General features: G+C 37.9%; 1 protein-coding gene across 5 annotated transcripts in view; it reads left to right on the forward strand.

Annotated features, from left to right (window-relative positions):
• The first annotated feature begins 8,140 nt into the window (after nucleotides 1-8,140).
• The window catches only part of COP1 (COP1 E3 ubiquitin ligase), a 245,271-nt gene continuing 234,891 nt past the window's right edge, over nucleotides 8,141-18,520 (forward strand). For 3 of the 5 annotated variants that reach the window (XM_045547296.1, XM_045547295.1, XM_045547298.1), the window contains exon 1: nucleotides 8,232-8,931. In XM_045547296.1, coding sequence (XP_045403252.1) covers nucleotides 8,525-8,931 — 407 coding nt within the window. In that variant the 5' untranslated portion in view covers nucleotides 8,232-8,524. Of the gene's footprint in view, nucleotides 8,932-18,520 lie in introns of all 5 variants that reach the window. The other 2 variants (XM_045547294.1, XM_045547297.1) reach the window with 1 other exon arrangement.

An 18,520-nucleotide genomic window follows, 5' to 3' on the forward strand; every position in this document is an offset into this window, starting at 1 on the left:
AAAGATACCACAGACTGAGTGGTTTAAACAACAGAAATTTATTTTCTTCTAGTTCTCAAGGCTGGAAGTCCAAGATCAGGTGTCAGCAGGTTTGGTTTCTCTTAAATTTGTGGCAATTTGTCATGGCAGCGATAGAAAAGTAACATTAAAATACACTGTAATTAACATGAAGAGGAAGCCAGTACTGAGATTTTTAGTATGGAATTCAGCTTGTAATTTCTTTAGAGGTATATCAACACTTAGTTACATCTTGGTACAAACACAGTATCTGAGAGTGATGCAGTATCATACAGCAAAGGAAGAATAAGGAATAGTGTGTGGGGGCAGGTGCAGTGGTTCATGCTTATAATCCGAGCACTCTGGGAGGCCAAGGCAGGAGGATTGCTTGAGTTCAGGAGTTTGAGGCCAGCCTGAGCAAGAGTGAAACCCCGTCTTTACTAAAAAATAGAAAAAAAAAATTAGGCGGGCAACTAAAAATAGAAAAAATTAACCAGGCATGGTGGCGTGCACCAGTAGTCCCAGCTACTTGGGAGGCTGAGGCAGGCAGATCCCTTCAGCCCAGGAGTTTGAGGTTGCTGTGAGCTGGGCTGATGCCATGGCATTCTAGCCTGGGTAACAGAGGGAGACTCTCTCACAAACAAAAACAAAACAACAACAAGAAAAGGAACGGTGTGTGATAATCCACTTTTATGTGTGACTTTGGTTCCACTGATTCAAAACCAATATATGCTCTTCTATCAGTTAAACTAATGTCAAACAGAGATAGCCCAGATTAAGCAACCCTCAGCTGAACATAGCATGGAGTGCCAAGATTCTGGCCATTAGCTTTCTGCTTTGACCTAATTTTTCCAAACTGAAGATGAGATAATGCCAGTTTCTACTAACTCACAATAAATTGATCAATGCAAATGCAATTGATGAACTGGCTTAATGGTAGATGCCGAGGGTTCTGTATGGGAGGACTCATGGTGTGAGAGAAGGTACACCTGCTGTACCTGAATAAAGCAAGTAAGATTTAAGAATTACCACACTCACTGAGAGATTAAAGATGAAACATAGAGGAATGCTTGCTTTACTTCAGGGTCCCCAACCTATGGTGAGTTGTATAATTATTTCATTATATACAACATAACAATAATAGAAATAAAGTGCACAATAAATGTAACATGTTTCAATCATCTCAAAACCACTCTCCTATCCATCGGTTTGTAGAAAAATTGTCTTCCATGAAAACGGTCCCTGGTGCCAAAAAGGTTGGGGACTGCTACTATCACCTTCAAAAGTTAAGAATATCCCTCCAAACTAACTTTGCTTCCAAGTGATACAAATCTAACCAAACTTATTGTGTCCATTCTTCATCCTAGGTTGCTTATACAAGTTAACAATTCAGTGGTACTTTCCATTCCCAGTTTCTTATATAATTCAATGGCATTGTTCTTTTATTGCAGGCTTCTCTCCTGAGAACATGGGCAGGAGTCCAGGGGGATTGGGTTGGAAGACAATCTGAGTGGGACTCAAACTCACTCCTCTTTGTAAGTGACGTGTCCTTAAACAAAACTCATATATATCATTCTCTCTCTTGCCACCATTTGGATTTCTTATCATGAAACCTCCAAGTTGCTCATGTAAAGAAAAACTCACTCTTTTTGGCATTACTAGACATGACCCTACCCATAAAGTACTACAGGCTGTGTATACCAAATCTGAAAATATGAAATTTTTGAGCACCAACATTATGGTAAAAGGAAATGCTCATTGGAACATTTTGGATTTCAGATATTTGGATTTGGGATGCTCAACCAGCAAGTATAAAGCAAATATTACAAAATCCAAAAAAATCCAAAATGCTTCTGGTCCCAAGCATTTTGGATAAAGAATATTCAACCTGTACTAATATTCATGCTGTGAATTAAAGTTAGTTCATAACCTCTTTGTCCCCCAGGAAAACTGGCTCCTTTCCTCCTTTTCCACATAGTACTAAAACTGTAGTTCATCATTTTTTTGTGTGTCTACTTGACTATCTTTTATATTAATATTAACTTTATATCATATAGTATAAAAATAATCTTCAGGAGTGATAGAAGTTGGTATTAGAGAAGCTATTATTTACATCTGACTACTCAGGGTACTAGGCAGGAAAATAGCACTTAGCATCCAGGAAGGAGTTTTGATGCAAATTATAATGGACAAGGTACTTACACTGGAAATGTTTTAAACATTTGCTTGTGGCTACATACACTTTTCTAGAGTACTGAGTTATGGTACATTACATGCACAGGTGGTCAAATCCATAGAACAGAAGACGTTATCTGCTTTAGCTTCAATGCGAGGTGATTTTTTTTCCTTCTGCCCTTAAATACCACCTCTTGATGGCACCAATTGTTCTGTTCTTAAAGAATTCATTAGACTTCATTTTGTTTTGGTTTATGGTCTTCAAGTGGATCTAAAACTTCCCATACCTTCAGAAAAGACATACAGATTCACCATGTGTAAAACAAGTAAATGTTTTCCAGTCAATATTGGTTTTTCCTAATCTTTTTTTTTTAAAGCTAATTAGCCCTATTTGGTAACTTGTGTTCAAATTAATATAGCTCTATCTATAATCCTTCATTGTTACAATACTTCTGATTGTCCCAGGCCATATTTTACAGCTGCCTTAACTAAAATTGCTAGTAGCAGTCTGCAAAAGAAGTGCTTTAATAATGGAAATTAACTTTTAAAAATATGATGACTAACCAAGGTTTTAGTGCTATTAGTTTACCTTCTCTAAAAAGTGCTTGTAATTTTAGTTCACCTTCTCTAAAAAGTGCTTATAATTTTACACAGAATGGGAGAGGAATAAAGGCTAATGGTGAAATTCCACACAATGAAAACAGTGGGACAGACATTTTTGGAAAAGCAATCCACCTTAAATAGTAACCCTGAAGAATTTACAGTTCTTCATAGGTATCACTCTACCTCTGGTTTCAATGGATACATTGGAGCTTTTCATTTTATCAACAGATTATGAATTATTTTCTGCCAGATACATTATTATACTATTGGGTTCACAATTACTTTTCTATATTTTCTGTCCATTGATAGAAAAAATTTTTCAGATTTTTCTTTTCATTTTAGCGTTGTAATACCATGTTTAGTTTATTTCATGTTAAAAATTTGTTTTAACATGGAAACCACATAAACTTAAAAAAAAAAAAAAACTTAACAGTAAGCTATTGTTAAACCTGCAGGTGAGTCAGGCAGATACAACTTTTTAGGGAGGAGCATTTTGGGAGACTGATTACCAAAGGGCAAGGTTAGCTGTAGATGGAAACCATAGCCTTGTATCCCTAAAATATTATTATTTGAATAAGACATCTCAAAAATATGTTTAGGAAGTTCAATCCTCCTGATAATCCCATTCTATCTTGACTCCAGTGTTTGAAGTTACAAGACTTTGGGTTTTCTCTTGTCATTTTTGTGGGTCACAGGATTAATATATTTAACATGATGGAACTCTTTTATCTATTTGGGCTTAGTTTTTATTTCACATTTATGTTCATTTTTCTTAACATTTTCTTCTCTTCAATTTGTTATTCCTTCTGAGTTGTCTAATTTCCTTCTTTGTGTTTTGTGTGTTTTGTTAAGCTCTTTTTTTCTTCTGCTTTCCCAGATCTTGCCAGTAGAAATTAATAAGGACTATATACTTTGTAAATAGTCTTTACACATTTATCTAAGAGGGAAACTCTATTGCATCACACACTCTCAGCTTCCTTTTGCAAATTTTTACTGAAGATAGGTTCCAAAGAGGTAATACTGAGCATCAATTTTTTCCTAGGAGACTTATCAGCTGAGGTCACATCATTGTTTGTCCCATCTTAGTCTATTTTCTGCTGCTATAATAGAATACCACAGACTGGGTATTTATAAAGAACAGAAATTTATTTCTCACAGCTTTGGAGCCTGGGAAGTCCAAAAGCATGGTGCTGACATGTGGGAAGGGTCATTCTATGGCCAAAGGACAGAAGGCAGAAGTGAACACAAGACAAAGAGGCAAGATGGGGGATGAATTTAACCTTTTATCAGGAATCTGGTCCTGCAATAACTAACCACAATAATGGAATTCATCCATTTATGAAGGCAGGGCCCTCATGACCTAATCACCTCTTAAAGGTTCCACCTCTCAACACTGTTACAATGGCAATTAAATTTCAGCATGAATTTTGGTGGGTACATTCATATCATAGCAGTCGTCTGAACAAGCTACCTGTAAGGAAGAGACAACTTCACATATTATTTTTACATTTCCTACATTATAAACCAGTGTTTTCAGAGGGTTAGTCACCTGCATCAGACTCACCTGGGTGCTGGCAAAAATGCATATTCACAGGCCCTATCCTAGGCCTATAGGAATCTGCAGTTTTTAACAAGCTCTTCTTGGCACCAATGTTTGAGAATCATTCATGTGGCAATATGTTCACCAAGTAATAGGTCCTTTTTTTTGAGACAGAGTCTCACTCTGTTGCCCCAGCTAGAGTGCTGTGGCATCAGCCTAGCTCACAGCAACCTCAAACTCCTGGGCTCAAGCGATCCTCCTGCCTCAGCCTCTCGAGTAGCTGGGACTACAGGCATGTCCCACCATGCCCAGCTAATTTTTTCTATATATATTTTTAGCTGTCCAGATCATTTCTTTCTATTTTTAGTAGAGACAGGGTCTCGCTCTTGCTCAGGCTGGTCTTGAACTCCTGACCTCAAGCGATCCTCCCACTTTGGCCTCCCAGAGTGCTAGGATTACAGGTGTGAGCCACCACACCTAGCCATAATAGGTCCTTAATAACTATCTCATGATTGATACACTATCCCCTTACTAATTTCCAAATATTTCTTTGATGTGCTGAACATTCTCTGGGCCTTAGCCCGGTGTTTTCAATCATTGCCTGGATATGCTTGCTTGAATATTTTTTCATCCTCACTCACTCAACATATTTAACACTAAAACATCCACTGGATGTCTCCAATGTCATCATGCTACTGTTATCCCAGAAGTCATCCTTGGAGTCATTCCTTACTCTGTGTATTCCACCATTTTTACTTAACATGTTGGCCATCATGCCAAGCACTGGAAAAGGCAATGATGAACAAGACAGACGTGGGACATGCCCTCAAGGATCTTAAAGATTCTTTTACAGACAGTAACTTAATCCTGTACATTCTTTAGTTTTTCTCAGAATACTCTTACTCTGTCACCACGCTAATCTATAATCTTATCATTTATGTTTAAACTGATTTAATTTTTTCCTAATTAGTCTCTTTGCTCCTAATTTCCCACTTCTTTTGAAGGATTAATCTGCTGAAAACTTAATTTTTAAAACATTATAAATGTTTTTACCCCACTCAATGCCTTCTTGTTTCTGTTAAAATTGTCAGAATCAAAATGGAGTCACAACGGATGTGATGGAGGGCATCTGTAGTCCCAGTTCCTCAGGAGGCTGAGGCAGGAGGAGTGCTTGAGTTCAAGAGTTCAAGGCTGTATGCAGTATGACCTCACCTATGAATAGCCACTGCATTCCAGCCTGGGCAACAAAGAAAGTTCTCTGTCTCTAAAAAGAAAAAAAAAAAAAAAAAAAAAAGGAGTCACTAATGTTAGGAAAACCCTGACAAACAGAGTCAGAGAAGGACATCAAGAAAGAGGTCTCATGCTTATATGTCTGATAACAAAACTATCAGAAGAGACTGCAAGATTGTGGAATTTTGCACACAGGCCAAACCTTACACAAAAGAAATAGTTCTGCAAGGACATCTGCCTAGCCAATGCCTGTCCAATCTTGGACTGGCATCACCCTTGTTGTTGATCTTTGTAGTGCAGGGTAATTATTTCAAAACAATTATACAATCCTCACTTTTTCTTTTAAAAACTTTTGTCTTCTTTATCTCCCTGAATACAAATGTAGTTTACTATGCCATGGGTATTTTCATTGTAATGCTTTATCCCCAAGTAAATATATTTCTTTTAGAGAGCCTCTCTCTGTTTGTTATTTAGGTTGACATTTCCAATTGTTTATTGGCTGTTGCCAAACTAGATTCAAGACTCTTTACAATCTGGCCCTCTGATGAATTTCTCCTAGATAAACTCTTCTATCACTATTAAATAGATATCTGAACTTGATTTAAACATTTTTACTTATTTATTTTCTGGACTCATGACTTTAATTACACTTTCTTATTGACCAAGCCATATTTTTCTCTTAAAGCCTAATTCCTTCCCCCACCAACATTGATGGAACTTGCTTTTGCTTCAGCTTCTATGGTGATTCTCTGCTTTACTCATTAAGCATTTAGCATGTATTCCTTGGTATCATTACTTACCTTTTTCTAATTCCTCAATTGCTCCATTAGCTTTCTGAATGTAGAAGTAATGTTTTATAAAATTCTCTTCCTTGTCTAGTCCAGGCTTACACATAGTAAGTGTGCAATAAATATTCATAAAATTCATTAATTCACTTATGTATGCATTCGTTCATCAAATAATTATTTAATGCCTAATGAAAACCAATATGGTCCTTGCTTTCACGGAGCTTACAATTTAGTTGGAAAGACCAATATTAAATAAATAATTAAAATAAAAATTAGATGATCACTAGCTTTATTCATCTGTTAGTAAAGAAATATTTAATAAGCACCCATCATAGGCCAGGCATTGAGTATAATACAAAGCTGAAAGGCTAGTGGAGAAGAACCATACAAACCATTAAAATACAATGTTATAAGTGCAAACAAAATATCCCAGGAGCACAAAGGAGGGTGCAACTGTCTCTGCCAAGGACAGTCAGGAAGGCTTTACATTTTAGTCGGGTTCTGAAAGTGAATTTAAACAAGGGGTTGGATAAGGTAATATTTTTACAATAAGGTCAGTTTTTGGAAATCTGATAAGCCCATTCCTATGTCATTCCAAGGAGAGACCTAAGTTAAACCCAAGATGCTGGGAATTGAAGGGTGGGTGAGCAGCTAAGACAGAGTTGAGGAGTGTGGCAGCCCTATGATAGTTTACTGCCCAGATGAATGGCTAGGTCTGGGTTGCCATGCCTTCATTTAAGTCCTTCATTGGCCCTGCCCCCTCACCATGAATAGTTTTCCTAGGGAAAGCCCCTGGTTACTCCTATAGGCTTCTTCAACACTCAAGACAAAAGTAATCTGCGATCATTTCCTCTAAGAATCATAGAACGATAGAATTGAAAAGGATACGGAAAATCATACAGATCCCTTGTTTCTAACGTCCATCCTCCCAAATCTTAGGAATTCTCAAAGTGGCAAATGAAAACATGTAATCAATTTTCAATATTCCAAAAAAGCCTAACGGAAGCTGCATATTTTCTGGTGGTATTAAATGCCACGTTTCCTTGTTTTAAGCTACAATTATTATATGAGATCCACATTAAGCCGAGGTTCCAACCGAGCTGTGGTCTGATTAAGTATAATCTGTTTTCCCATTATTATGTTCAATTTGGCAAACAACTTTTCAAAATACAGGAAGTGAGGTAATGCTTGAATTAATAAAATTGGTAACACTTGCTACAATGTTTAAAATCTGAAAATTACTTTTCACTGACTTCCTCTTAATTTATTCCTCACACAGCTATGGAATGAGAATCAGCAGAGCCAGGAGACGCTGGCTCAGGGCACTGGTCTTTACACCTGTTCCAAGCTTCTAGGTTCTTTCCGTGTGTTCCCAGTTTACAGCACCTTCATTCCCACACTCAGAAGCACCTGTCGCGCCCAGCCATTGGATCACAGCGCCTGCTCCTCCACAGGCGGGGATGGCTCCCTCTGCCCGTTCAGGAATGCGGTTCGCGCGCACGCATGCGTAACACGGCAACTCCGCGTCCGCGCGGCTCCTCTCGGCCTGGGGCGGATGCCCTGGGTAACCCGCGAGCGTCCGCGCTTGAGGCGCGCGTGCGCAGTCACTTTTTGAGTACTCTTCTCCGCCCCTCTACACCCCTATCCTTCAAACCACTCACCATACCTCCCATTCGTTCCACCCTCCTCTATCCTTTCACTCCGCTAAGACGACCTGCCCTCTGGTACGTCACGAACGAGAACAGCCTTGGACCGGGAGACTGCCGGCGCCAAACAGCCGCCGCCACCCCCGCCGCCGCCGCCGCCGCCGCCGCCGCCGGCGCGCCGTGCGTGTCGGAGCGCCGCCTGGCTGCGTCCGCAGTTGTATCCCCCGCCGCTCCCGCCCCTTCCGCCGCTCGCGCGCGCACGACCCGTCTCGGCGCGCCGGGGTTGGCTGTGGCGGAGGCCGCGGTGGCGGCGGCCTCGACAGCGGTAGTGGCTTGTACTCTGCTCTTTTAGTTTCCTCCGCCCCCTCTCGTCGGACGCTGTTGTGTGGTTTTCCTAAAAAAACCAACTTTATTGTTCCTCAGCCCCACCTCCCGGCGCGGCGGCGTCCTCAGGATGCACTGAGGTGGAAGGGAGGGGAGGCGGCGGAGGGTCGCGGTTGCGGTCCCTCTCCTCCGAGCGCCCGGTCGGAGGGGAGGGAATCACAATGTCTGGTAGCCGCCAGGCCGGGTCGGGCTCCGCTGGGACGAGCCCTGGCTCCTCGGCGGCCTCCTCGGTGACTTCCGCCTCCTCGTCCTTATCGTCTTCCCCGTCGCCCCCTTCCGTGGCGGCTTCGGCGGCGGCGCTGGTGTCCGGCGGGGCGGCCCAGGCAGCGGGCTCGGGCAGCGTCGGGGCCCCGGTGCGGCCTGTGTTGGTGGCGGCCGCCGTGTCGGGCAGCGGCGGCGGGGCGGTGTCCGCGGGCCTGTCCCGGCTCAGCTGCGCGGCCAGGCCCAGCGCCGGCGTAGGAGGGAGCAGCTCCAGTGTAGGCAGCGGCAGCAGGAAGCGACCTCTGCTCGCCCCCCTGTGCAACGGGCTTATCAACTCCTATGAGGACAAAAGCAACGACTTCGTATGGTAGGTTTGAAGAGCGGTCTCCTCCTCGCTACGTTATGAGTTTCTGCTGCTTAGGCTGGTGGGGTCCGGCGTGAGGGTGGCCTGTTGGAGAGCTTGGGAGACTGGTACTGTGGTGGTGTCTGCAGAGGGATTCCAGCGTTTGGAGAACCTTCAGGCTCCTGGTTGGTGGGGTGGGGGAATGTCGGGGTCTCAGGGCGGGGTGGGGATAATCAAGAGATAAGTGCTGGTGAGGAGGAAGTGGGGGGAGTTTAGGGAATAATAAATGAGGGGAGGAGGTGGAAGGTCGAGTAAACGGTTTTGGATAAAAGGAGAAAGTTGGGCAAGGAGGTTGTGTCCCGAATTTTTTGGCTGTCTGATGAATTAGGTACCTGATCTGTCCGGAGCAGTTGTTGAGGTGAATTAAATTTGTAAAGGGAGTGGAATAAGCTTCCTGAGATTCAAAGGGGTGGAGTTGTTGTCAAAATTTGCTTATTTATAGTATAGTAGATGATGAAACATGGGTATAGATGTTTTCAGAAGTAGTTTTTAATGTAAGCACCCGTCATGGTGTGTATAAATGTTTCTCTTCTTCCATTTAAAAGGGTAGGCCGCTTATAAGTCTGCTGTTGAGGCTACTGAAGTCAGTCTGTTCACAAAAAAATTCCACTTCTCCACTAAGTATCTTGAAAGAGGGAACCGCATTTATTAAGTATCACTCTTATGTCAGATGTAACTGTACTGCACTGTAACAGAGTATACTCGAACTTCTTCTGACTTGAGAAATGCTAGGTATAGACATTTTGTCATCAAAGTTGGCATCTTGAATGATGAAGAGTAGTATTCAGTCATGATATTTGACATAGAAAGGTTAGTCAAAGTAAGTGAAAGGTGGTGTCAGTTGCCTTGCTGTGAGTGTTATGAGATTTCCATTGGATTTTAGATATTGTTGGTAGGATTATGAGAGAGTAATTGTTTTTTAGGTGGTTATGAACTGGTGGTGTTTTGTGCTTTTACTCTGGAGGAAATTTTTGATACAGTTGGAATATCAGTGATGTGGGAAGTTGGCTTGCACAGTCATTATGAGGGAAGTTGATTCACTTTAGGCTTGAAGATGGTCTGAGTTGGTGTTAGTAAATATGATAGGGTTAGAAGTTGAAACTATTAGGAAAGTTATTGATTAGAATTACAATTGCTAGTTCTTGCAGAAAAATAATGATGTCTTTATTCATATTTCTGCTTTTGTGTTTGTTCTGAATTCAGAATTTATTTTTCATCAAAACTTTTGGGCTGTAATTGTGATTGTTTATAAATTAAGCAGTTTATGGTTGGGCCTGATAGGAGTTTGCACTTCTACAGAGTTGAGAGTGCCACGTGATATGGTAGAAGGTAATAGAACAAAGTGGGGGTTTGCAGAATTTACTTGTCTTTTTAGCTACTGTTTGCATATCAACTTTTAGTACATTTGAAGAAAACAAACGTGCTAGCATCCCTTTGGGTACACTAAAATAGTGTAAAAGATGTGAGAAATAAGAGAATCATTCAGTCACTCCACAGATATTTGATATTCACTGTCTGCCAGGCACCTTTTGAATTTCAGCGTACCATAGGCTGTTACAGAGAATTGCAGACACTGATTCTATGTTTAGGAGTAAGATTATTAAAATTTTTATTAGTTCATCACTTAATTTTTAAAAATTTCAAGGTAGGAGTGGTGGCTCGTGTCTGTAGTCCGAGCAACTTGGGAGGCTGAAGTGGGAGGATGGCCTGAGCCCAGGAGTTCAAGGTTGTAGTGAGCTTTGATTGTGCCACTGCAAACCAGCCTGGGTGACAGAGTGAGACCGTCTCTAAAAAAAAAATCAGTGTGGTGTGAGTCCTAACCATGTTGCTTGAATTGTTTTTTATATTCTAGTGTGAAGTATCTAATGAAAATTTTTAGTTAAACATTCTAAGTGTTTCACTTTTCTGTCTAAGAATCTCATTAGTCCATTATTTCTTTTTCTGGTAAGATTGAATATTCAGGAGAATTAATTAATGACAGTCTGTTTTGAAGACTCAAGCCTGGTTTGATTTTGGCGAATTGGGGTAGAAGACATGGATTAGGCAAGGCCCAAGGAATCCTTTTCATTTCTGATTGGTTCTGGGTGGTTGGTCTTGTTTTGTATGCCTCAAAGTCAAATTACTCTATGCTTTTATAGCTGATTGAGGCTCAAGTTCAAATAACTTGGGCCTCAAATAATGATGATAATTCCTTATTTATCTACAGGACATTTTTAAAGGTATGCTTATACTTCACATTTTATGTTATTTTAATATACTAATATAATTATATTCCCATTGAGGCACAGAGAAGTAATTTTGTTTCGGATTAGGCAACTAAGGACAAAAATGAGAACTCAGATCTCCAGATTCTCAACTTACTGCTTTCTTTGTTTGCAGTTAGAAAATTTCAGATCTGTAAGTACATGTGTTTCATAATCACATGAGGTGAATGTTTTATCCCTAACCTCTCCCTTTCCCTGCCTGCCCACATCCCAAGGGTACATACCAGAATTCGAGGCTGGGGTGGGCAGTGTAGTTTACAAATGCTCACCTGGTAATAAGGATATGGCCTCCTCCCCTCCTTAAGAACAATTGATTTAAATAGTCACATACCTAATTTCAGTAACACATATTGGCCTCTCTTGACTTAAGTCATATTTGAAAGTAAGTTTATATTTAATTGCAGAGTGGATAAACATTTTAGGGATTTATAGTTTGCATTTTAATATTTTACTTCATACAAAGGATTGAAAATATCAAATTGCAGATAATTTTAACTGTTTTATTGATGGAGAATCTGTGGTACAGGAGAGAGTAGTATTTACTAGACATTGGATAAATCTTCAACATTGAAAGGAAGTTTTTGTTACTTTGATTGTTTTTCGAATTTTTCATATTTGGCCCGTTTAATTAAACTATGAATCTAGCCTGTATTTGGAAGTTGATTTTCTGTCTTTTAATATGACTTTCTTTTATTGTGTAACATAACTGCTGCCTCTCTATTACTGCCAACTATCTGAAATGACCTTTTCTACTTCTGCAAGTTCCAGTTATTTTCCAAGTTGTAGCAGAAACATTAATATGTGTTTGCAAGTTGATAGTAAGCTCCTTGTGGGAAGGTTAACTTTTAATCATTTGCTCGACAGAAAATAGGATCTACTAGATTAAATAGATCTGTTGAATAAATATGTGACTGCCTATTTTGTGTCAAACTAAGACAGACTCTTTATTCTTAAGGAGCTCATGATTTAATGCAAAGACACACTTTGAACCACTTGATTTTAATATATAACCTGGCATCATTGCATCTCTTAGTACCATGGCAGATGTTAGTACCATTCCCTTTTCTTAGTACTATGGCAGATATTAAATACTCGAATGAATTTAGATGTTGTCTGAAAGTCCTTAACATGGCACTTTATATAGCCATTACCTATTAATCACATTTAGCACTAAAGATGAAAGGTGTTGACCATTCTTGTTACTATAACTATGTTTTTCAAACTATTAAAAAGTGAAATAGGAGATATCATAGAACCTGTCATAATAAAGATAATAACGTTTGATAAAACTTTTGGTTACGTGTGTATGTATAGCGGATGTGCAACATATTTCTTACTGGGTGTCAGGGTTAAAAAATTGTGAAAGTCACTCAATTATGGGATATAATTGCATCTTTGATAGTTAGGAAAATAAGTGGAAGATTTAATTGGCCTTTTATTAAAGGATGTGTTGATTAGTAATCTTTTCCTTTTATAAGACTTTGTACCTTTCCTGATAATGAACCAACATTACATAGGGATCATATTCCATCTAAGAATTGCTATCAAAGTAACTGCAACCTTAAACCTGGTTGCTGACTTTTCCTCCTTGTATATGTATGTTTTATATGTTTGTTCTTGACAGTGATTTTTTTCTGTTTTATGTAATTATTTTAACCTACCCTTTTCCTCAGAAAACTTCCACAGATTGGGGGGAAAGGCTTTTTTGATAGTGAAATTAGCCAGTCTTCTCTTTCTTAGTAAAATTTACAGGTTGAGTATCCTTTATCCAACACCTGGGAACAGGAAATTTCAGATTTTTTTGAATTTTACAATATTTGAATTACCCTTAGCATCTTTAATCTGAAAATCTGAAATTCAGAATGCTCCAATGAGCACTTCCTTTGAGTGTCATGCCAGCACTTAAAAAGTTATGGATTTTGGAGCATTTGGGATTTCGAATTTTCAAATTGGGGATATTCAACCTGTTTACAAAATAAAATGCTTTTTAAGCTGGGTGCAGTGTTGCATGCCTGTAGTCCCAGCTACTTGGAGGCTGAGGCAGGAGGATCACTTTAACCTGGAGTTCAAGTCCAGCCTGGGCAACATAGCAAGAGCCCATCTCTTAAAAAAATTAATATAAAATGCTTCTTAAATTCTTGACCTGGTACCTGTTGGTGTTTCCCCACCCCCATTTCCTTCCACCATGCTTTTTTTTGCTCTGTCGTTCTTCATATATTAATATGTATGTGCCAGGTTCTAGTCATATAGATCCGTACCTTCTCAAATAATATTTTCATTGACAGTAACATGTTTTCTTTTCATATCCTCAAGTATAAGTTCTTTCATTTTTCACAATTTCATGAACTGATTTTGTCTGTTTCTATCAATGCATACATAGAGTGAAGGGTGGATTGCAGTAGGTGATCTGATTTCTGTTTATTCTATTTCTGGTGTAACCGTTGGGGATCCATGCTTTTTTCTAGTCTGTGTGGTTTGGGGTGGGTGCTCTCCTTTCCCAAACTCAGAGTTGGAACACATGATCCTGGCCCAAGTAATCTAGTGCATTGGAATCCTCTGCCCTCAGTTCAGGGGTGAGCATTTGGCTATAATAGAGATAATGAGACAAAAGTGGGCTTTGTAAATTACAGATGACTATTTTGGGAGCTCTTTAAGATATCTTATAGTGAGTAAATTCCAATTCCACCCTAAAGTGAAGATTGAATGTGTTGTACTAACAATTGGTTCCAGATAGACACACATAGTAAGTGCTCAAATATAAATTGCTGTTATTTGCCAGGCACTATTTTAAGGGTTTTAGTTTACTTGTTTAATCTTCACAACTGTTTGGTATAGGTACTCTCATAGTTCCCATTTTGTAGATAAAGGAAATGAGGCCCAGAGAGATTATGTAACTTGTCTCATTTCACACATTTAATAATGGTGATGACAGTATTTATATTCAGACATACTGGCTCTATCACTGTTTTTTTTTTTTTTCTCCCCTCAAATTTCATATTCATGGAGTCCTTCAGTATGTAGTCTTTTGTGTCTGACTTCTCCCATTTGGTATGATGTTTTTTAGATACAGTGATGTTGAATGTATTATTACATATTACTGATTTTTTCTTTTAATTGCTTGGTAGTATTCCACCATATGTATATAACATGAATTGTTTATTTGCTAGTTAAAAGATATGTGAGTTGTTTCTTTTTTTGTAGTTTTTGGCTATTATGAAGAAAGCTGCTGTAAGTATTCACATTCGGGTTTTTGTGTAGACATGTCTTTACATCTCGGGTAAATATCTAGAAGTGGATTGCTGGGTTCTATGGCAAGTGTATGTTTAAAAAAACTGGAAAACTATTTCTAAAGAGGCTATACCATTTTACATTTCTACCAGCAATGTATTAAAGTTCCATTTGTTTCACATCCCTGCCAGCACTTGGTGTTTTCAGTCTTTTAAATTTTAGTTGTGTCAGTGGGTATGTAGTAGTATTTTATTGTCTTATAATGATGTTGAACATATTTTCATTTGCTTTTTCATTTACTCTTTTTCACTTTTGTGAAGTGTCTATCCTAATCTTTTGCCCATTTTTTCCTCTTAAATTGCATGTCTTTATGTATTCTGGTTATACAAAGACCTGTGTATTGTGATATTTTCTCCCAATTTGTTGTTTACCTTTTCATTTTCTTAATAGTTTTTTGAAGTATAAAAGTTCTACATTTTCTAATTTATTGATTGATTTTTTTATTGTTTCTGAGTTTTGTTTCCTTGTTAAGAAATTACTAAGGGGAAGTTACAAAAAATTTTCTTCTATATTTTCTTCTAGAAGATTTATAGTTACCTTTCTTATGGTTATGATGAATTTCAAGTTAGTTTTTCTATACAGCGTGTGGTAAGGATTGAAGACTTCCTCTAACCTCAATGGATATCTGATTATCACAGCACCATTTGTTGAAAAGACCATCTTTGCTCATTGAATTTTCTTTGCACCTTTCTCAAAAATTTACCACATATGTATGAATTTACTTCTGGAATTTTTATTCTGTTCCGTTGATCTGTATGTTAATTCCTACATCCCTACCACATTGTCTTGATTACCGTATCATTATGATAAGTCTTGAAAACAGGAGTGTAATTTTGTTTCTTTATTTCAAAGTTGTTTTAGTTATTTAAGTTCTCTGCATTTCCACATGAATTTTAGATTTATTAATAGCTTGTCAATTTCTACAAAAGGAATGTAGGATTTTAATTGGGGTTACTTTGAATCTGTGACTCAATTTGACTTGATATCTTAATATTATAGAGTCTTTTGAACTATGAACATACTATATTTCTCCAATTATTTAGGTCTTCTTTAGTTTCTCTTAGTGTTTTATACTTTTCAGTGTTGGGTTTTACGTCATATTTTGTTAAATTTACTACTGAGTATTATGTTTTGATGCTGTTCTAAATGTTCTTTTAATTTCAATTTCTAATTGTTGCTAGTATGTAAGCAATTTATTTTTGTATATTGACCTTGTATTTTCCTTTTCATTTTTTTTTATAAAGTCTTTTTTCTCTTTAGATATTTAATTTTTCCTCATTATTTGAAGGACTGATGCTCTTTCATGACCTTGTGTTTTATGAACTTTATTTTTCTGCATATTGTAAGAACTGTAGAACACATTTTATTTTTAATTTTAATTTTTTTTTTTAAGAGATGGGATCTTGCTATGTTGCCCAGACAGGACACAAACTCCTGGTCTCAAGGGGTCCTCCTACCTCAGCCACCCAAGTAGCTAGGACTATAGGCCCACACTACCATGCCTGGTTTTGTGAAACTTTAAATTCATATATTAGTTCTAACATTTTTGGGTAGAACTTAAGAGATTTTCTAAGAAGACAGTCACGTTATCTGTAAATAGTTATACTTTCTTTTCAATTTGTATGCCCCGTTTAAAAAACATAGATTAATGGATATGTTTGATTTGCTATATTTTTAAAAAGGATTTTTTTGCTTCTTTGTTCATGAATGATATTGGTCTGTGGTTTTCTTGTAATATTTTTTTCTGGTTTTCATATCAGAGTGTATTAGTTTGCTAGGCTTCCATAACAAAATAGGTGGTATAAACAACAGAAATTTATTTTAGCATAGTTCTAGAGGCTGGAAGTACAAAACAAGGTGTAGGCAGATTTGATAGTTCTGTCTTTTTGGCTTGCAGATGGTCACTTTCTTGCTGTGTCATCACATGGTCTCCCTTCAGTCTATGTGTTGTAGCATAATCTTTCTTATAAGGATACCAGTCATATTAAATTAGGGCCCACCTATATGACTTTATTTTGCCTTGATTACTTATTTAAAGATCTAATCTCGGCCGGGCGCGGTGGCTCACGCCTGTAATCCTAGCTCTGGGAGGCCGAGGCGGGTGGATCGCTCGAGGTCAGGAGTTCGAGACCAGCCTGAGCAAGAGTGAGACCCCATCTCTACTAAAAATAGAAAGAAATTATCTGGCCAACTAAAAATATATATACAAAAAAAAAAAAAAATTAGCCGGGCATGGTGGCTCATGCCTGTAGTCCCAGCTACTCGGGAGGCTGAGGCAGTAGGATCGCTTAAGCCCAGGAGTCTGAGGTTGCTGTGAGCTAGGCTGATGCCACGGCACTCACTCTAGCCCGGGCAAGAAAGTGAGACTCTGTCTCAAAAAAAAAAAAAAAAAAAAAAAATAAAGATCTAATCTCCATATGTAGTCACATTCTAAGACAGTGGGAGTTAGGACTTCAACAAAGGGATTTTCTGCTGTGGAATGTGGCCTGAATATAAAAAAAGGAAAAAAAAGGGGGGGTTTCTTTTGGGAGGGATAGAAATACAATTTAGCCCATAACTCATGGTAGGGTAATGCTGGCTTTTAAAAGGAGGTGAAAGAGTTTGTGTGAAATTGGCATTCTTCCTTAAGTGGTTCGTAGAATTTATCAGTGAAGCCATAGTTTTTGTGGGAAGGTTTTTAATTACTAATTCAGTTTCTTTAATAGAGAAAGACCTATTCAAGTTCTATATTTCTTGAGCTTTAGTAGTTTAAGAGATTTGTCCATTTCACCCAAGTTACTAAATTTATTGACATAAAGTTTATAATATTACCTTATTTTTTTAATGTCGAGGATTTGGAAAGATGTCGCACCTTTTGTTTCTGATACTGCTAATTTGTGTTGCTGTCTTTCTTTTTTTCCTTGAACAGTTAAGCTAAAGAATTGTCAATTCTATTAATTTTTTCAAATAACCAGATTTGGTATTATTGATTTTCTGTATAGTTTGTTCATTTTCTATGCCACCAATTTTCTGTTTTACTTTTTTATTTCTTTTTTTCTGTATACTTGGAGTTTCATTTTTTCTTTTTCTGATTTCTTAATATGAAAGCTTAGACTGTTGATTTTTGGCCTTCTTTTCTAATAAAAACATTTAATCCTATCAGTTCCCCTTTCTAATCCCTACTTTAGCTGTATCGTTTAATTTTCATTGAATTTAAAATACTTTCCCATTTGCCTTTTGATTTCTTATTTGAACCATGAATTATTTAGAAGTGTGTTGTTTAATTTCCAAATGAGAATTTTCTGGATAGTGTTCTGTTGCTGATCTCCAATACAGTTTAGTTTTGTTCAGATAATATATACTTTGTATGACTTCAGACCTGTTAAATTTTCTGAGACTTATTTCATGGTCTACCATAAGCTTTGGCTTGGCTAATGGTCAGTATGCACTTGAAAAAAATGAGTATTCTGTGTGCAGGCTGGAATATTCTATAAATGTCAAATAGTCAAGTTGATTGATATTTTATTTAAGTTCTGTATACCCGTCTTGATTTTTTGTATACTTGTACTATCAATTATTGATTAAGTCCTTAACTAACTATAATTGTAGATTTTGGTATGCCTCCTTTTAGGTTTGTTAGCTTGTGCTTTGTGTATTTTGAAGCTCACACATATTTAGAGTTGGTGAATTGATCCCTTTTTGTTTTGAAATGTCACTCTTTATTCTGGGTAATATTCCTTGTTCTGAAATCTGCTTAGTCTAATGTTAATATAGCCTCTTCAGCATTCTTTTTATTACGTGTTTACATGGTATTTTTTAAATCTTTCACTTCTATTTTGTCTGTGTTTTAATATTTAAAGTAGATTTCTTGTAGAGAGTGTATGGTTGAGTCTTCCTTTTTATTTAAGCTGATAATCTGCCTTTTAATTGGATTGGTTGGACGGTTTTCATTTTAACATAACTATGGTGTTCTTGGTTTTGTGTGTGCTGTCCTGTTTGTTCTTTGTTGTCTATTTGTCCCT

The sequence above is a fragment of the Lemur catta genome, chromosome 3 (genome assembly GCF_020740605.2).
Source record: "Lemur catta isolate mLemCat1 chromosome 3, mLemCat1.pri, whole genome shotgun sequence".
NCBI classification, from domain to species: Eukaryota; Metazoa; Chordata; class Mammalia; order Primates; family Lemuridae; genus Lemur; species Lemur catta.